Source organism: Panthera onca, chromosome F2, assembly GCF_046562875.1.
Source record: "Panthera onca isolate mPanOnc1 chromosome F2, mPanOnc1 haplotype 2, whole genome shotgun sequence".
Lineage (NCBI taxonomy): Eukaryota > Metazoa > Chordata > Mammalia > Carnivora > Felidae > Panthera > Panthera onca.
Window position 1 is genome coordinate 69,063,038 of NC_138356.1, and position 20,440 is coordinate 69,083,477.

General features: G+C 39.0%; 1 protein-coding gene across 1 annotated transcript in view; it reads right to left on the reverse strand.

Annotated features, from left to right (window-relative positions):
- Window positions 1-15,994, reverse strand: part of LOC132664511 (uncharacterized) — a 99,942-nt gene extending 83,948 nt beyond the window's left edge. The window contains exon 1 of the mRNA XM_060611317.3: window positions 15,083-15,994. Coding sequence (XP_060467300.3) covers window positions 15,083-15,702 — 620 coding nt within the window. The 5' untranslated portion in view covers window positions 15,703-15,994. The remainder of the gene's footprint in view (window positions 1-15,082) is intronic.
- Between the last annotated feature and the right edge of the window lie 4,446 nt (window positions 15,995-20,440).

Consider the following 20,440-nt stretch of genomic DNA (forward strand, 5'->3'; position numbering starts at 1 on the left):
ACTCTCAGAAACCGACATCTAGAAATCTCACCTGGCTGCTCTCCAAACTCAGAAAATTCGATTTATAAATTGCTCACACTATTAATCTTTGTTTTTCTTTTGTTTCCATAGAAATGCCTCTCAGTAAATTCCCTGCTTGCTCACATCACATAGAGGCCTAATGTAGGCAAAAGCCCCGCCCCCCTGCAACACTGTCTCCTGAAATACAACATCCTCAAGTTCAGCCAGTCCTAACTGCTCACTAAGATACGCATTTGCTAATACACCATGGGGTGCCCACGCAAATAACTGAAAATCGTAAACTGATGTAGAAATGTAAAGCCCGAATCTGCTTATAACCCAGTTTGGTTTATTGGATTGGCTAAATGCTGGCTCCTGCAAATCCTGGGGAATTTTTCAATCCTTGCCTATTGTTCTTCTTACAGTCATCATATTGACCTGTCTAAGTGCATTTTTACCCTGCAAGGTGTTAAATGCCTGTCGGCAACTGACAGACAGGAAATGGTATCCATCAGGATCAGACAACTGGATGAAATCAACAATAATCCCACGAATGATGAAGACGGTGACTACATAGCCCTTGGCCTGATGACTCAACTAATAGAAACAGCAAACCTGTGATTCCTCAGCCCGACTACATCAACGGTGGTAACGGAAAATAATACTATTGTGGCTGGTCAAATTCTTAGCCAGCTGAGTGAATGACCAAAACATAGGAATTGTTAAAAATCAGAAACAAATGGAGACTGACCTGGAAAATTCCCCGAGCAGACAAAACCAGTTAAATCATACAAACAAAGCATAAGTTAGCCTATTTTGCAAGGCTAACCTGGATCATTTCTTGCTTATGACTCTGGAAATGATAAGCAAAACTTGAACTGTTTCCCAAGGTTGACATAAGGTAACCACTGAAAATTGTAATATTGTAACCAATCCCTGCAAAGAAGAAACAGTCACTGCTTTCTAGCTATATTAGCTGCTTTATAACAATATACCCTTGAGCCTCCTTCCATGTTCTGGTTTAAGTGCCCTGGTTTGCAAACTTTTTGGTGGGTGCACAATAAATTTTTATTAATTACTGCTTCAGTGACTCACTGATTTTAACTGGCTATTTTGAACCTTTGACAAGAGAAAACTTTAACACCCCATTAAAAATCATAACATAGGCCTGAATAAATGGAGAGATTACTATATCCTTGGAGAGTTTTCCTTAATATGCTAAAGATTTCAATTATCTCCAAAAAAAAAAAAAAAAAATTTTTTTTTTTTTTAATTTCACCAGCAGGGCTCCCGGGTGGCTCAGTTTGTTCAGTATCTGACTCTTGATCTCGGCTCAGATCATGATCTCATGGGTTTATGAAATCCAGCCCCACGTCGGCCTCTGCACTGATGGCCCAGAGCCTGCTTGGGATTCTCTCTCTCTGCCCCTCCCCTGCTTGCATGCTGTCTCTCTCTCAAAATAAATAAATTAACTGGCTTCTGGGTCCTTCCTCCAAACATCACGCTGGATGATCTATGAAATGAGAAGCATGGATCTGAGGAACTTACAACTCTAACCACAAAACAAACATACAAACAAATTGTGAAAAATACATTCGGGGGGACAAAAGACGATTCATGATTTAATGTGGATGGAAACTGGCAGTGTGGGGTAGGCAGATGCTAGTACCAGAGTCAGGGAACAGAGTGAGGGGGAGCTATGTTATTTTTAACTTTTTGTTATAGAATAGTTTAAACACAGACAAGAATAAAGACTACTACATGAGACTCCCTTATATCCATAATCCAGCTCTACCAGTTCTCAACTCATGGAAAACTTTGGTAACCTATGTCCCCTACATGCCCTGCTCACTGAAGTAATCTTGCCCAGCTGACTTCAAGAGGCTCTCTTAACATTCATCTTCAAATAATGACTGAGCAATGAGAGGAAATGATGATTTCATTTCCCTTATAAATGACCATATCATAAAAATCTTACATACTAGGTGATGAAGCTCAATAATTATTTAAAAAGGAATATTTAAGAAGAGTGTAAGATGTTTCATAATGCAACTTAGCAGCAACCTATAATACTACTGATCTCTCCTTCCCTCTTCCTTTTTTCTTTTCTTCTGTTTTCTTTTTTTCCCCCTTTGACTTAAAGGACACCACTTTCTCTTGATCTTCCTCTTCATTAGGGAGTTCTTCCTTCTCAGTCTTCTTTTCTGCTTTCTCCTCACTTTCTGAATCGTTGGCATTAAAGTTTGCCAAGGCTATGTCTTCAGACCTCTCCTCTATCTAAACTTACTTCCCAGGTAATCTCAACCATTCTTATGACATGAAATACCATCCGATCGCTGATGATTTCCAAATTTAATCTCTACCTTGGAACTTGTCCCCTGAATTCTAGACACATGTATGCAATCATCTATTCCATGTTTACATTTTAATGTTTAATAAACACTTTGCATATTCTAACTCAAAATCTTGACCTTCCCTCCTCTACCTGCACAACACCCTCATGAACCTCCTTTTGCTTTCTTCATCATGGAATATCAATTCCATTCTCCTGGTGCTCAGACCTAAACGCTGGATTCATCTAAAATTCCCACTTTCCTTCATAACTCGATGTCCAGTCTTTCAGAAATCCTGCTTAATATGCCTTCAAACACCACCCCGCAGCCATCACTTGTTTCAACACTTAAGGATTTCTCCTTTGGATTCTTGTACAGCCTCCTAACTGATCTCCTTAAACTTGCCCCTTAAACCTATTCTCTACATCACAGTTAGAGGTTTGTTTGTTGTTTTTGTTTTTTGTTTGTTTTCCATCTCTTAATAAACTTTATTTTGTAGAGCAATTTTAGGTGCACAGGAAAATGGAGCAGGAAGTACAGAAAGGTGCCATGTTCTCCATGCCCCGTACATACACAGCCTCTCCCAACTAGGGAGGTCTGTTTGCTGCAGTTGATGAACCTACATTGACATATCATAATCACCCCAAGTCTATAGTTTACACTGGGGCTCATTCCTGGCGCCGTACTTTCCACGGGTTTTGACAAATGCAAAACAACATGTATCCACAATGGTAGTATCATAAAGAATAGTTTCACTGCCCTAAAAATCCTCTGTATACTGTCTATTCACCCCTGCCTCCCTCGAATTCCTGGCAATCATTGGTCATTTGACTCTGTCCATAGTTTTGCCTTTTCCAGAATGTAATAGAGTTGAAATCATACACCATGCAGCCTTTTTAGATTGGCTTTTTTTCTTAGCAGTATGCATTTAGGTTTCCTGCATGTCTTTTCAAGGGTCGATAGCCAATTTTTTTTTTTTTTTTTTTTAGCACTAAATAATATTCCATTGTCTAGATATACCAGTTTGTTTATCCATTCACCTACTGAAGAGCATCTTGGTTGCCTCCAAGTTTTGGCAACTGTGAATAAAGTTCCTATAAACATCTGTGAGTAAGTTATTTTTTTTTTCAACTCGTGGGTAAATACCAAGGAGTCTGATGGCTGAATCATACTGTCAAGAGTATGTTTTGTTTGGTAAAAAGTGACGGACTATTTTCCAAAGTGGATGCACCATTTTGCATTTCCACCAGCAGGGGATGAGAATTTCTGTTTCTCAGCACCTTCAGTATTTGATGCTTTTAGCTTCCAGTGTATGGATTTTCACCACTCTGATAAATATGGAGTGTTATCTCATTATTTTGAATTGCAAGTCTCTAGTGACATATGATGTTGAGCATCTTTTCAGACACTTATTCACCATCTGTATATTTTATTGTATGAGATTTCTGTTCAGATCATTTTCAATCAGATTGTTCATTTTCTTCTTATTGAATTTTTAGAGCCTTTTAAACTGTATATTAGATTAAAATTAAATTAAAAAATAGGGGCACCTGGGTGGCTCAGTGGGTTAAGCATCTGACTCTGGATTCCGGCTCAGGACATGATCTCGTGGTTTGTGAGTTTGAGCCCCACATCTGACTCTGTGCTGACAGTGTGGAGCCTGCCTGGGATTCTTTCTTTCTCCCTCTCTCTCTGCCCTTCCCCTGCTCATTCTCTCTCTCCCTCTCTTTCTCAAAAATAAATAAACTTTAAAAAATAAAAATAAATAAATAATAAAATGTATGTTAGTTAGGTCATGTTACTGCTATCCTCAAAATAATAATAACTCATATTTATGCTTCACCAGGAATTGTTCTAAGTGCTTTTCATATGGCATTCTTTAATTTTTAATATGCACTTTTTTTTTTATCTTTCCACATTTTAACATTATTTAAATTGGGTTGTATCTCACTATTGTTGGCCAAGCAGTAGTCATAATGCAACTGTCATTGCTGATGTGTGCGCATGAAAAGTTGCAGGTTTCAGTGTATGGAAGAAAATCTCAGGGACAACAGTAGAGCATTCCTCTAGAAATTGCATCACCAATGCTCTTACTGGAAGCAAGAATGATATTGGATGGAAAAACACAAACATAGACAACACTGAATGAAAACCTGTAGAAAGCTTAAAGGTTACCAATTTTTGGAAACATTTTAATCAATTCATGTAAATTTTAGCTGAGACTCTGTGGGTGTTATCCTATGATTGTGGGAAAACTATAAATAGACCAATCATCACCCAGGCTGACACTCAGCCTTAAATCATTTCAATACCTGTTTACATCTAGTTGATCTGTTCTTTTCTCTGTCACCATCAGAGCAAAACATAAACATCCTCTGGAGAAAGAAAATATTATTCACGGTCTTTTCAATTCTTTGCACACAACTCCAGAATACAATAAAAATCACCAGGCATATAGAAAGAAGAAATAAGTGAAATAAAAACTTCAGGTGATACAAATATTGGAGTTATCAAACAAGGAGATTAAAATCATGTGACAGACATGTTCAGGAAAACAGAATACAAGATAGGTACAATCACCTGAGAAATGAATCAAATACAAATTGTAGCATTGAAAAAAGCGGTTGATAATTCAGAGCTTAATAGTTAAGAATGCAGAATGAATGCAAAAGAAGAAAGAATTATAGAACGGCGTGGTCGATTAGTGCAAAGTATTTAGACCAGCCCCTTGGTTTTCTAGCAGATGATGTAGGCTCAGAAAAGTTAAGTTATTGCATCAAAATTCCCTCACTGTCTGATGCCAGAGCTGAGCCTGGAGTCGAGTTCCATGACTCCACTCCCAGTGCTCATCATATAATGTCTCACACTTAAAACATTTTCCTCCCAGAAAGTCTGATCTCTCCAGAACTGTATTCCCTCTACAGAGACACCAGAGAAGCTGGTAGCTGGAGCTCATCTGCAACCTCCTGACTCTCAAGAGAAGGCAATTTAGCCTGGAATTATAAGTGGGGTGTTAGCTCTAAAATGTACCTGTGAAAGCCTAAATGGTTCTCACCACTTGGTTCTCAAGAGTGAACTGGACCCATACATACTGAACAATGTCTGGAGATATTTTCGCCACGACTAGGGGGATGCTACTGCCATCTACATAAAGGCCAGAATTGTTGATAAATATTCTATAATGTACAGAATAGTCACCCACAGAACACAAATGGTCTGGCCCAAAGTCTTTGTAATGCTGAGGTTGAGAAACCCTGATCTAGACTGAGTCACAGAGTGGAAACTAAAAAGGATAGCAAAGAAAAGAGAATAAGGGACATATGGGACACAGTTGAAAGATCTAAAGTGTGGATAATTGGAGTCCCATAATGAGATGACATAAAGAATGGATGGGGGCAATAATATTCAAAGGGTTCCAGGCCACGAATATTCCCAAACTCAAAGATGCCCTCAAGACACAGACTCAACAGAGTCTTGAAACTCCAAGTATGATCACATCACAGTAAAATTCCTAAAAATGAAAGGCAAAACATCATCAATGCATTTAGAGGGAAAAAAAAAGATATCCTACTTTCAAAGGAATAAAAGATTGACATCAGATCCTTCGAGTCTTTAAAGGACTGTAAACCTAGCATTCTATACCTAGTGAAAATGCCCTTTAAAAATGAGGGGGAAAATTAAAATGAAGGGAAGATAAAAATGTTTTCAGATAAAATAAAATATATAAGAATACAAATCTAGGGGTCGCTTGTCAGTCAATTAAGTGTTTAACTCTTGATTTCAGAACAGGTCATGATCTCACAGTTGGTGAGTTCCAGCCCAGTGTAGGGTTCTGAGCTGACAGGGCCAAGCCTGCTTGGGATTCTCTCCCCCTCTCTCTGCCCCTCTCCTGCTCATGTTCTCTCTCTGTCTCTCTCCTCCTCTCTCAAAAATAAATAAACTTTAAATAAAAAAAAAGAATGCAAATCTGAGTTAAAAGAAACATAAAATTGGGTGCCTGGGTGGCTCAGTGGGTTAAGTGGCTGACTTGGTTTCAGCTCAGATCATGATCTCACAGTTTCGTGGGTTCAAGCCCCACATGGGGCTCTGCGTTGGCAGCGTGGAGCCTGCTTGGGAATCTCTCTCTTTCCTTCTCTCTCTGCCTGCCTGCCCCCCCCCACCCTGCTCACATTGTCTCTGTCTCTCTCAAAGTAAATAAATAAACTTAAAAAAATTCAAAGAAACATAAAGTATCATCTTTAGGCAGAAGGAAAATGATTCCAGAGAGAAACAGAAATTCAGAAAGAAATATAATCTGCTTAAAGGAGTAAACATGTGGATAAATGTAAAAGAACATTTACTCCATTAAACACTTATAGCAGTGGCTTGTGAGGTGTATATTTAAAATTAAATTTCATAAAAACAAGAGCAAAAAAGATGGACAAAGGTTTGTTTTAGTCAGCTTGGGTTGCTATAACAAAATAGCCTAGGCTGGGCAGTTTAAACAATAGACCTTTATTTCTCAAAGTCATGGAGCCTAGAAGCCTGAGGTCAAGGTGCCAGCAAAACTGAGTTCTTGCTGAGAACACTCTTCCTGGTTTGCAGAAGGCTGCCTTCTTAATGTGTCCTCAAATGGCAGAGAGAGAGAAAGAGAGAGAGAGAGAGGACACAGGCTCTCTGGGTTCTTCTCAGAATGGCACTAACCCCATTCATGGGGGTTCCACCCTCATGACCTCATCTAAACCTACTTACCTCCAGAAGGCCCCAGGGCACCTGGGTGGCTCAGTCATTTGAGTGTTTGACCCTTGATTTTGGATCAAGTCGTGATCCCAGATTGTGGGATTGAGTCCTTTGACAGATTCCATGCTGAACATGGAGCCTGCTTGGGATTCTCTCTCTCTCCCTCTGCCCCTCTCCTGATTGCACACACACTGTCTCTCTCGAAAAAATAAAAATAAAAGATAAAATAAATAATAAGAAGTTCCCACCTCCAGTATCATCACATTGTGGGTTAGAGCTTCAACATATGAACTTTGGAGGACAAAAAGTATTCAACCCAGGCCAGAGGTTATGTGGAATTCAAGTATTATTGTGAACTTGAATTGTTTGGGATGTGGTCAAGTTAAAGTGAAAAATATGTTTATTACTTTGATTGTGGCAATGGCTTCACAGGCGTATGCATATGTCCAAATTCATAAAATTGCAGACATTAGAAAGGTGCAAGTTTTGTATAGCAATTGTATCTCAATAAAACTGTTTCTAATAAATAAAAGCATAGACTATTTGAACAGGATGCTTATCAAATTCTATCACTGATGGGTATAGGACCCTTTATCAAGGACAGAATATATTTGATTTTTAAGTGCAAATGGGATAATTACAAAAATTGATTATGTAGTAGTCCCTAACACACATTTCTTTGTTTGAATAACATAACACGTATCTATTCCACTTTTTTGGTTAATTTTTTTAACTGTGCACTTACGGTAAACTTCCTTTTCCTCTCCTGCCTCCTCTGTGTAACAACTAAGACCTTACCTGTCAAGAGCGATTTTTAAAATGAACCTATTAAGACAAAATTATCATTAAAAGGAGTTCCAATTATGAGCTTTCAGAAAGACAAGGAGTGGTGATTATTGGTTTTTCTGTAAACAAAGGCTTGTTTATTTTCCAAAATGTATTAGAAATAAAGTGTATAACCAACCATACCATACTGATTCATATGTTTAAGTTCAAGAGTGTTTTGAAGATACATGTGTTTTAAATTCTGCCCCTTTCTACAAGGAAGGGCTTTCTGCTAGTATTGCTAAGGAAGGATTTTTGGTTCTGTTTCACACAAAGACTATAAACTGAACTAAATGGGACCCAATGGGTCACAGTAAATCTACTCATTTACAACTATCTCTTATGAAGGATGTTTTTGGATAGTGAGAATGCCCAACACACTATTTCAAAGAAGTTCACAAAATCTGAAAACCAGGAGAAGAAAGAATTGAAGAGTGGTAGCAACATTTTCTAACAGGTTATGTGCGACTCACGTGTAATTCCTGTCTTTTTCAGCCCATTTTCCAAAGGGCCAAGATGACACCTCAACAAAATATATTACTTTACGTTACATTACAAAGCACAAAGGCACAGACTTATAGAAACCCACTTACAGAAGCTCGCAGACTCTCCCAATTGCAAACATCTGGGGACTGACACCTTCGGACTTTGGTTACCTTGCAATGGCGTCTTTAGGAACTTTTCTCTAAATGTTCTACTGGCTTCTCTTTCTGCACCTCTGCTTTCTCTTCCTCCCAGTACAGTACTTCCTTGACACATTCCTACTTGGCCCAAGACCCTACTCAGTCTACACAAGAAGACATTTTTATTTCATTCCAAATGTAGTGGAAAGCAGGAAAAGGCTCACTTAAACTGCTTTCCTTAAGGGTCTCTAGACATTTTCTCAGGCATCAGAAGTCCCAAGGAAGGCTCCACCTGGCAATAGCAATTCATATCTTTATCTGAAACATTTTAATACTGCTTGGCATTTAAGTGTAGGCCTAGGCTGCTGTCCAATGTTCCAATACCCTGGCAGCCAGATTGCAAAGCTCGCTATCTGACACGTCCTCAAGTTCCTGTGGGAGTGAGAAGTTCAGAGAAGAACCTGCCTGCTCTTAGCAATGGGATTTTCATCCCCATCGAGTCTTTCCATACTTTATTCTGTCCACATTTCATGATTACATAATCTAGCCTCACCGATAAAACATCCTCTTAACTTTTCCTTTGAACCCAAATCACATGTTTCTGTGGGTCCTTCAAAGTTCTTTTAAATTGCATTATCTTTAGGAAGGTCTAAATAATTTGCCCTTGTCTATATTATGCTTCCCAACAGTGGCTAACAGCAGGTGAAAGCTAAGCCAGGTTCTTTCCTATTGGTATGGGCAGTTGAATGGAAAGCAACTCTCACCTCATCTTGTTTGAGATTCTGAAGGCATTGTTTAAAACTCCAATACTATATTTCTGAAATAGATTATTGAGGTGCCAGGGTTCATGTTCATATGACTTCTGAGCTTTTGTCTGTGTCTCCACCACTATCCTCTTTGATAGTATAAACATTCAAAAGCAGAAACTAAATAGAAAATAATAGATTAGCTGAACACAAATAATTTGTAATTTCTATGTAAATCTTTAGAACTTTTTGGTCATAATGTCAACTTCTCATGGGCTTCCACTCCCATTACCAACCTCCAAAATACTAAGAAAATCAAAGGAGATTTCCACTGAAAATCACACAACACATTTACATTTATATAAAATGTAAATAAAACAAATGAAAGTAAACAAACAAAAAATCCTCCAAATCTGTTTTTGAAAAGATTTTTCCTGTCATTACAGCTTGAAATCACCACTATTGTAAATGAGAACAAGATCTTACTAGGTAAAGATAGAAGTAATTGTAGGCATCCTTTATGGCCCAACTGAAGCCTAGAGACAAAACATTTACTGGGACACCAATCTTCAGGGTCATGTGATGTTTTCTGCAATATTTATATGCAACTCAAGTCCATGTGCAGAAAATTTAGAAAGCTGGGGGCGCCTGGGTGGCGCAGTCGGTTAAGCATCCGACTTCAGCCAGGTCACGATCTCGCGGTCCGTGAGTTTGAGCCCCGCGTCAGGCTCTGGGCTGATGGCTCGGAGCCTGGAGCCTGTTTCCGATTCTGTGTCTCCCTCTCTCTCTGCCCCTCCCCCGTTCATGCTCTGTCTCTCTCTGTCCCAAAAATAAATTAAAAACGTTGAAAAAATTAAAAAAAAAAAAAAAAAAAAAGAAAATTTAGAAAGCTGAATTGCTAAAGTAATTTGAAGTTTCACTAGGCAAGAATGACAGGAGTATAATAGGGCAGTACTGTGTTAAGGGCTTTGTGTACATTGTCATATTCTAATACTCAAAATTGTTCTTGGATATAATAATTATTTTTTTTAACGTTTATTTATTTTTGAGACAGAGAGAGACGGAGCATGAACAGGGGAGGGGCAGAGAGAGAGGGAGACACAGAATCAGAAGCAAAAGCAGGCTCCAGGCTCTGAGCCATCAGCCCAGAGCCCGATGCGGGGCTCGAACTCACAGACGGTGAGATCGTGACCTGGGCCGAAGTCGGACGTCTAACCGACTGAGCCACCCAGGCGCCCCAATAATTATTTTTTAAAAATATTAATTTTTGAGAGAGAACATGAATGGGGCAAGGGGAGAGAGAGAGGGAGACAGAGAAGCCCAAGCAGGCTCCGTGCTGTTAACGCAGAGCCCTAAGTGGTGCTCGAACTCACCAACCATGAGATCATGACCTGAGCTAAAATCAAGAGTTGCCACTTAACTGGCTGAGCCACCCGGGCACCCCAAGAATGTAATAATTACTATTAACCCTATTTTATAGATAAGGATATTGAGTTTCAGCAAGGGTAAATAACTTGCTTATAGCCTCACAGCTGTAAGTAATGGCTGATATTCTAACTGTGGTCTCTCTGATGTTAATGTCACACATTGACTGCTTCACTATATAGAGGTAGGAGGGAATGAATAAGATAAAGTGAACAGGTCTGTGAAGAAGTGGTCTCAGTATGGTTGAACAATAGGATTAGTAGGAGTACATTAGTTACACACACACACACACACACACACACACACACACACACAGGAATAGAGATCTAAATAGAAATTGGAGGTTAAATTTAGGATTTCAGAAATGGTCCCATTATCAATAAAAACAGTGACCAATTCTGTGATTAAAGTGGGTTGAATAAAAACATTTTTTGCAAAGGAGAAAGAAGAAGTGGGAAGCAAGGGTATTGGCTATGTCATCCATTTTGAGGCTCAAGTTACCAGAATAATGGCTGCCATTGAGTTGGAGGGGATATGGTAAGTCTATTTCCAAAATCTTTATTAAAGGAGAAGTCAGGGTAGAAAACAGTGAAGAGAAGATATAGAATATATAGGGCTGAATGAGACAAAGTTAATGAATTAGGGATTTTCTCCTAAGACTGGAAGAGTAATTGTCTGAGAAGACTTATGACTGGACAAGAAAGATGTGAGTTTTGACTTATAACCTTGAGATTTGTGAGGTATGTAATGTGTGACTGCAGCACATATTACTTCCCATTTAGCACTTAACTCGTGGTTTTTGAGGGTCAGATATCTGGCCATGGTTTAGCTGAATTCTCAGCTTTAGGATCTCTCCCAAGCTGCAATCAAGATGTCAGCCAAGGCTGGGGTTTCATCTGAAGGCTCAATTGGGGAAGGATGTACTTTCAAGCTCACATGGCTATTGATAGAATTTTAGTTCCTCAATGTCTATTGGATTGAGGGCCTCAGTTCCTAAGTGACTGTAATTGGAGGATGCAAATTTCTTGCCATGTGGGTCCCTCCTACATGGCAGTTTGTTTCATCAGAGTCAAAAGGGAAGAAGAGTCTGTTAGCAAGATGGAACTCATAATCTTGTAACCTAATCATGAAAATAACATCCCATCACTTTTGCTATTTCTATTCGTTAGAAACAAGTCACTAAGCCAGGCTATACTCAAAGAGAGAGGATTACACAAGAGTGTGTATTCCAGGAGGCAGGAGTCCCTGGGGATCATATTAGGGGCTGCCTGCCACCTGGTATGAGAAGAAATGAGAAGCCTTTCTTTGAAAAGAGGGTAGGGAAGTCAGCATCCTCAGAGATCAGCCAGGTATCAGTTAAGATCAGGAATTATAGGGAACATCAAGTGGGAGTTTGATGACTCATGATGGGATAGTGATTCTAGTAGGTACAGAAGAAAAACTTGAGAGAGAAGAACACTTGGAAATTGGGTAAGAGAAAAAAGAAGCACAGAGGAATAAGACTAAGAATTCTGTGAAGAAAAAGAGTTTAAGGCACACATACTGATTCGTTCTCAAAAGTGAATTATTATATGCATTGGCTAAAAAACAAACAAAAACAAAAATTAAAGAAAAAAAATAGTCTGGAATTAAAGGTATAACTTTTAACAACTACAACAAACTAGTTGATCACATGGTGGCCAAACCAATGTCTTTGAAACCCCCTCACATTCCCTGCTGTCCTTATCAGCTCAGATATGTTCATATTCTTCATAGTATGGATAACTCTACAGATCCTAAGACACAAATGAGGCAATGCTGTTAAGGGGATGGAGAAGGAAATATACAAACAGGTCAACCCAACTGGGAAAGATGTTGTCATGCCTGGTTATCCAAATGGATTCAGGGATCATGTACTGATTTTGCAGCTTCTTCTGCTTTGTTAATGAAATATAAATTGAGATCTTACATTTTCAAGTTCCTGCTAAATGATGGTAAAATCAAGGAATTAGAGCCTGGTATGCTTTGCCAGAAACCATGACCATGTTGGGGTGGCAACCTTCAATTCCTATATACCATTGAATCATATCCCTGGGGAACTCTTTTCACTGCCCTTCTGATTTCAAATCCTGTGAATTGCTATGCACACACATGAAGATTGGTGTCCACTGATTCAGAACACTTATTCCCATCCCATTTGCTTCCACATTCTCTAAAATCTATATTTACTTTAAAGCCAACATTATGGAACGTGGATGGAATTAGATGTTTAAGGCTTGTCAATTTTCCAATCGTTTATAATTAAAAGATAAAATCAACCCCTTGTCCCAAACTTTCTTTTGTATTACTAGTAATGAGTACACTGTCTGTAAGAATACAAAATATCCCTCTTTTACTAGTATTCTCTCTAGGAAAGTCATTTTAGGATTTTTTATTATCACTTTTGAGATATTCTAATAACTATTTAGCATTCAAAGGGAGTTACCAGGCTATGGGCCTTAGGCCTTTGGAGACATGGGGATTAGGGAGTTTTTGAAAGTGATTCCATTGACTTTAAAAACATTATTGAACAAATATTATCAAAAGTTCTGGCATTCAGTGGGATGTTTCTTTGTCTTTTTATCCGTCCATTGGGTACCTTCTAAAAAGAATCCTTAGTGACTGAATCAAACACCAAAGTGCCAACTTGTTAGGAATTGGCCAGAAGTGCAAAACGAGAATAATATCCCTTTGTTTCTTTTCATATAAAGCAAGTTTGTGAGTAGGGGTAGGGGAGTGAAGAGAGGGAGGCCAAACCCCACAGAGTCTGTTCCTTTATTTGGATAGCTTTGAGGAAGAAGCATTGCTTTGTGTCTTTTGTCATTTTCCTTCTAAAACAGGAGATTTTTCTAACATGCTAAAACACTAAGGTAATACTGGCAATAAAATTAGAAAAATTTTCTTTGGGGGAAAATACAAAGATTCTGGAATAAATTTATTAGAACTGAGGAGATGGGTGCTGTTCTAAGTTTGTTAGAACTTGTGAATGTCTTGTCACTTTGTGTATGGTTTCAAAAGAACAAAGGTTTTTGTTCTACTAACCTAGCTTTTCTGCAAAAATATAAACCATTCAATTCTTCACATCTATTTCCCAGGTTCAATTAACCATTAATAGCTCTCACGCACACTTACCATTTATGTGTTTATATAAAATTAACTGATGTTTCATATCCATTTCAAAGGAGAAAATGGAGCACATTCATTGTGTTTCTACTTACGTTTCCAAGTTCAAGGAAATCCATGCATTGGTTTTAATAAAATATTTTATGTTAACTTAAGTAAGAGCTTACATATCGCTCTTGAACCCTCATCTACTATAATACAGTGAACAATTTTAAATTTGAAATATAATTTTATTTAAGTTTATTTATTTATTTTTAGAGATACAGAGACAGCATGAGTGGGAGAGGGCCAGAGAGGGAGAGAGAGAGGATCCCAAGCAGGCTCTGCACTGTCAGTGCTGATCCTGATGCATGGCTTGAACTCACGACACTTGAGATCAGGACCTGAGCTGAAACCAAGAGTTGGACACTTCACTGACTGAGCCACCCAGGCACTCCTCGAATATAATTTAAAAGTATATATAAGGGGTGCCTAGTCAGTTCAATCGGTTAAGCATCCAGCTCTTGGTTTTAGCTCAGGTCATGATCTCATGTTTTGTGAGTTCAAGCCTTGTGTCGGGCTCCATGCTGACAGCACAGAGCCTGCTTAGGATTCTCTCTCTCCCTCTCTCTCTGCCCCTCCCTGCATTCTCTCTCTTTCTCTCTCTCAAAATAAGTAAATAAACACTTAAAAATATATATAGGACTAATTTTATCTATTATCTTACTCAGTGTAGAATGTTTGGTCATATAAACAAGTTGGTTTTAGCAAAGAAAACATAGAAACATACTGCAAAATTTTCCTATTAGTTCAATGCTATGAAATTACTGCCATAAATGAAGTAGAACACCCACTATTTGAAATAGAAGGAGAGGAGGAGTCAAGATGGCAGAACAGCATGGAAGTTTTTTGTGTCTTGCACCCATGAAATACAGCCAGACCAACACTAAACCATCCTACACACCTAGAAAACCGATTGGAGGATTAACACAACAATCTGCACAACCTGAACCACAGAATTCAGCAGGTACACGGCACAGAGAAGTGAACTTGGGGAGCGGGAATGCACAGGAAGGGAGGTGCTTTTGTGAACAGAGAGAGGACAGAGACTGGAGGAGGGAAGAATACAGGACAAGCACCCCTCCCCAAAAGCAGCTGGAGAGAAAGTGGAAAATTGGAAACAGCTGCAGGGACTAAACTAAAAAGGGAGAAAGGAGAAAGGAGAGGGTTTAAATTCCATTAAGATTGTAAACAAGGGGAGCGCAAAGGCTGCAACTCTGCAGCTCCATACCTGGCGGTGCTCTGGTGGGAAGGGCGAATCCCCAGGAGCAGAGTGGGGTCCGGGAGGTTCTCAGGCCACACGGGGAAAAGCGGTTCCACTGCTGGAAGGACATTTGGTAGAGATTGTGAGGCCACCTGGGCCCAGCAGACCCCAGAAAACGGCCACATTCGCTGGTGCTGTAACAAGGTCATTAAGGGTGAAGCCTGGTGCCAGATGTGTGTGGTGATTTTCCATAATCCCTGAAACGCTGCTGCTACACCATCTCGTAAATTTTTTTCTGGGGCGGGCTGGCACCTGGCCACAGTCTCGGGGCACCAGCAGCAGCAGGGTCCAGCGGGCGTTCCTGGGTGCAGCCGACATTCAGCCATTGCTCGTTCGGCCATCAGTCGGTGAGACCCTCCCACAGAGGGGCAGAATGGGTCAAAGACGCAGTCCTTCCGAAACAAGGGGCCAGGGAAAACAGCCGCATCTGAGACAAAACTCTGGAGAGAGGTACTGCCTGGGGCTTGGTCACAGACAGTGGAAAAGCGGGGAATGGACCAAAGCTGAAGACCGAGGACGGGTGCACGATTGCTGATCAGGGAGAACAGAGTTCCGATACTAGAGACTGGGTAGCTGGGTAACGCCATTTTCACCGCTCCTGCGCATGCGCATACACACCTATAAGCGCCACAGCACTCCACCCTAGTAGGCTAGTAGCGCCATCTAGTGGAGAACGGAGCCTTTACACTGAGCCCTGCCCAACTGGGCCAACCTCGCTCTTCAAGAACACAAGTCTCACCACCTGCTTAGTTTATGGACTATAAAGCACTTCATAGTCTGACTTCTGGAGGAAAATGAAGTAATTTCAGTCCTATTTCAATCTGTTACCAGATCCATTTATTCAATCTTCTTTCTTTCTTTTTTCTCTTTTTCACTTTTCTTTTTCTTGAATACAGAAAGAGAAAAAAAATCATTTTTATTTTCAATTTTTGTTAAAAATATTTTTCTTTAATTTTTTACTATAATTTTTACTTTTGTGTAAATTTTTTCAAGTTCTATTTTACTTCCATCATTTTATTTTAGACTACTTCAGTGTATTCACTTTTTCAAATTTTCAAACGATTTCCTTTTTTTCCCTTTTTTCTCTTTTTTGTTTCTTTTCTTTTTCTTGAATACAGAAAGAGAAAAAAATTCATTTTTATTTTTAATTTTTATTAAAAATATTTTTCTTTAATTTTTTCCTACAATATCTTTACTTTTGTGTAAATTTTTTCAAATCCTATTTTACTCTCATCATCTGATTTTAGTCTACTTCAGTGTATTTATCTTTTCAAATTCTCAAATGATTTCCTCCCCCCCTTTTTTTCTCTAATCTGTCAAACCACTTTCAAAACCCAGGCCAAAACACACCTAGGATCTAGCATCATTTATTCAATTTTGTGTGTGTGTGTTTAATTTTGTAATTTTAATATTTTTTTAATTTTAATTTTTTTAATTTTAATTTTTTCTACCTCATTAATTCCTTTTCTCCCTTAAAAATGACAACACGAAGGAATTCACCCCAAAAAAAGAGCACAAAGAAACGACAGCCAGGGATTTAACCAACACAGACACAAGCAAGATGTCTGAACCAGAATTTAGAATCACAATAATAAGAATACTAGCTGGAGTCGAAAATAGATTAGAATCCCCTTCTGCAGAGATAAAAAAAGTAAAAACTAGTCAGATTGAAATAAAAAATGCTATAACTGAGCTGCAATCACGGATGGATGCAGCGGCGGCAAAGATGGACGAGGCAGAACAGAGAATCAGCGATATGGAGGACAAACATAGAGAATAATGAAGCAGAAAAAAAGAGGGAGATTAAAGCAAAAGAGCATGATTTAAGAATTAGAGAAATCAGTGACTCATTAAAAAGGAGTCCCAGAAGATGAAGAGAGAGAAATGGGGGTAGAAGGGTTATGTGAGCAAATCATAGTGGAAAAAGTTTCCTAACCTGGGGACAGACACAGATGTCAAAATCCAGGAAGCACAGAGGACCCCCATTAGATTCAACAAAAACCTACTATCAACAAGGCATATCATAGTCAAATTCACAAAATACTCAGGCAAGGAGAGAATCATGAAAGCAGCAAGGGAAAAAAAGTCCCTAACCTACCAGGGAAGACAGATCAGGTTTGCAGCAGACCTACCCACAGAAACTTGGCAGGCCAGAAAGGAGTGGCAGGATATATTCAGTGTGCTGAATCAGAAAAATATGCAGCCAAGAATTCTTTATCCAGCAAGGCTGTCATTCAAAATAGGAAAGATTAAAATTTCCCAGACAAACAAAAATTAAAGGAGTTTGTGACCACTAAACCAGCCCTGCAAGAAATTTTAAGGGGGACTCTCTGAGGGGAGAAAAGATAAAAATATAAATACATACATACATACATACATACATACCAAAAGCAACAAAGATTAGAAAGGACCAGAGAACACCACCAGAAACTCCAACTCTGGAAGCATCATAATGGCCATAAATTCATATCTTTCAGTACTCACTCTAAACATCAATGGACTCAATGCTCCAATCAAAAGACATAGAGTAACAGAATGGATAAGAAAACAAGATCCATCTATATGCTGTTTACAAGAGACCACTTTAGACCTAAAGACACCTACAGATTGAAAATAAGGGGATGGAGAACCACCTATCATGCTAATGGTCACCAAAAGAAAGCCGGAGTAGCCATACTTATATCAGACAATCTAGACCTTAAAATAAAGCCTGGATCAAGAGGGTATTATATCATAATCAAGGTGTCTATCCACCAAGAAGACCTAACAATTGAAATAGAAGGAGAATCTTTAAAGCAGCAGCCTGACATTTTTCCTCCCAAGTTTCATATTTCCTTTGCTTTTTTTATGATTTCATTATTTCTACCACCTTGTTGGTCTCAGGGTCAATTTCTTTGCCTTCAATATTGTGGCCTAATTTGGGGGTGGAATAGGGAAAGCCTTCCTTTGATTCCCCTTAACAATGGTGAGTAGTATTAAATAACCAAAATAATGTTACTCAGTAGTAGGGACAACATAATGAAAAGTTGTAAGGGAATCATTACAAACATAAATGCAATCAAGTTCTCTAAATACAGATTCTTTATTCTCTTCATTAAGATTACTATATTTTACTTCTCAAAATATATCAATAGGGATGTTGCTTATTGCTCTTGAACTCCCTAAAATTGGCCTGTGCTCTGTCCCTTGAAAGCTAATTTTTATTGACTCAGTGCCTTCAAGCCCAGGTAAAGAGTACTCTCTATTCCTGCCTCCTCCCCCCAATCCCGCTCTAGTCTTTTCTGAGGGAGGACACCCATTCATTCAACACCTATTTATAACATGCTTGCTTATATGCCAAACAGAGTTCTAAGTGCTAGGCATTCAGCAGTAAACAGGATAGATAAGATCTATAACTCTTACTCTTATGGATTAAAAAAAATTTTTTTTTGCATTCATTTATTTTTTGAGAGACATAGAGAGACAGAGCACAAGTTGGGGAGGGGCAGAGAGAGAAGGAGACATAGAATCCGAAGCAGGCTCCAGGCCTCGAGCTGTCAGCACAGAGCCCGACACGGGGCTCAAACTCACAAACCATGAGATCGTGACCTGAGCCAAGGTTGGACGCTCCACTGACTGAGCCCCCCAAGAGCCCCAACATGGGGAAAGGCAAAATCAGACAAAAAAAAAATGAATAATTTCCAAGAGTGACCCAAAAGAAGAACAACATGAAATGATGGAGAGGAACCAAGGTCAGAGAAGGGAAACTGCTCCAGCAACATTGTTCCAGAGAGCTCCTCTGGGAAGGCTAAGTTTGAGCTGACACAGGAATGGGGAGAAAGAGCCATCTGTGGGAAAATCTGGGGTCAAGACATCAAGGTGGAGGGAGCAACAACTGCAAACTGAGTAAGACTGTTGAAGCTGGCAGTGTACTAGATCAAAGAGAAGACCAGTATGGCTACAGCATGGTCAACCAGAAGTCCCACATGAGGAGAAAATAGGCAGGGGACAGATCTGGCAGGTCACAGTAAGGAGTTTAGATTTTCTTCTAACTGCCATCAGAAGCCACTATATATACACCAGTGCTCCATCAAAACAAACAACATTGATTACTCTTAGTAGATTTTTACTTCAAACAATACTTCATACTTACCACAATCTACCAAAGTTTCCACAGCAAACATGCACTCATTAATCATGCCCCCCTAACAGGAGTCCCAGATTCTGAGAGACATGATTTATTTCTAGTGTGAGAGTGGGAAAATACACGAGTCTAGAACATTCTGTTGTGCCTGAAGCAAAGCAGTTCTCCAAGACTAACAGTGACATGTCAAGACAGGGACACTGAAAGGCTAAATGGTTGACAATTTGATCACTCAAAAAAAAAAAAAAAAAGAAAAAAAAATATAACACATTGATTATTTTTCTTGAAAAGTCTCTAGTATTAAAAGATAAAATGAGGCATATTAAAATTTTAAGAGTGTGAGTAAAAGTCCTTTCAAGTCAGGCAGAATCAGACTGGAAGTGGTTAGAAGTACTCCACGATGGGACCTTGAGGGGGGAGATTTTATTGAGAAAAGGTAGAAGCAAAGTTAGGAAATTATTGATTGGCTATAGTTTATAGCTTTGTTGGCTGTTAGTGATTTGTTGTCTTTAGGTTTCAATTTCCTAACTTTGAGGCAGGCTTAGATTTTGGATTTTGTGGCATTAGTCCACAATGGTGTTAGAACCATGTAGTGATTGATATTCCTTAATCATGGGGGGGGGAGGGGAGAAGGAAGGAGATAAATAAATAAATGTTTATTTATTTTGTGAGAGAGAAGGAGAGTGTGCAAACAGGGGAGGGGCAGAGAGAGAGGGAGAGAGAGATAATCCCTAACGGACTCCACACTCACAGCACAGAGCCTGAAGAGGGGCTCAATCTCCATCTCACAACTTAGAGATCATAACCTGAGCCGAAATTAAGAGTTGGAAGCTTAACCGACTGAGCCCCTCAGGTGCCCCAACAAGAAAGTTATTTTTAAAGAAGAATGTCAAGTAAAAATAGAAACAAAGGTAGTATTAAAAAAAAAAATTGCATCTTCTCCCTTCCACCCACCCCAATGTAACAAGTGATTGAGGAAACAGTCATCCGTGGTGATTCTTGGGTAAAAGATTTTGAAGAACCGGATATTTACAGGATATTCAAAGTGCTATGTTATTGGTTACTTATTAATTACAAGGGAAAATGTCTCATTACAAGAACAATTTAATCACGTGATCAAACAGCATCACTGATATTGAAAACACAAACAAAAATAAATGAATATCATGTGCCTCTTGATGTGATGGTTAAAAGATAATATT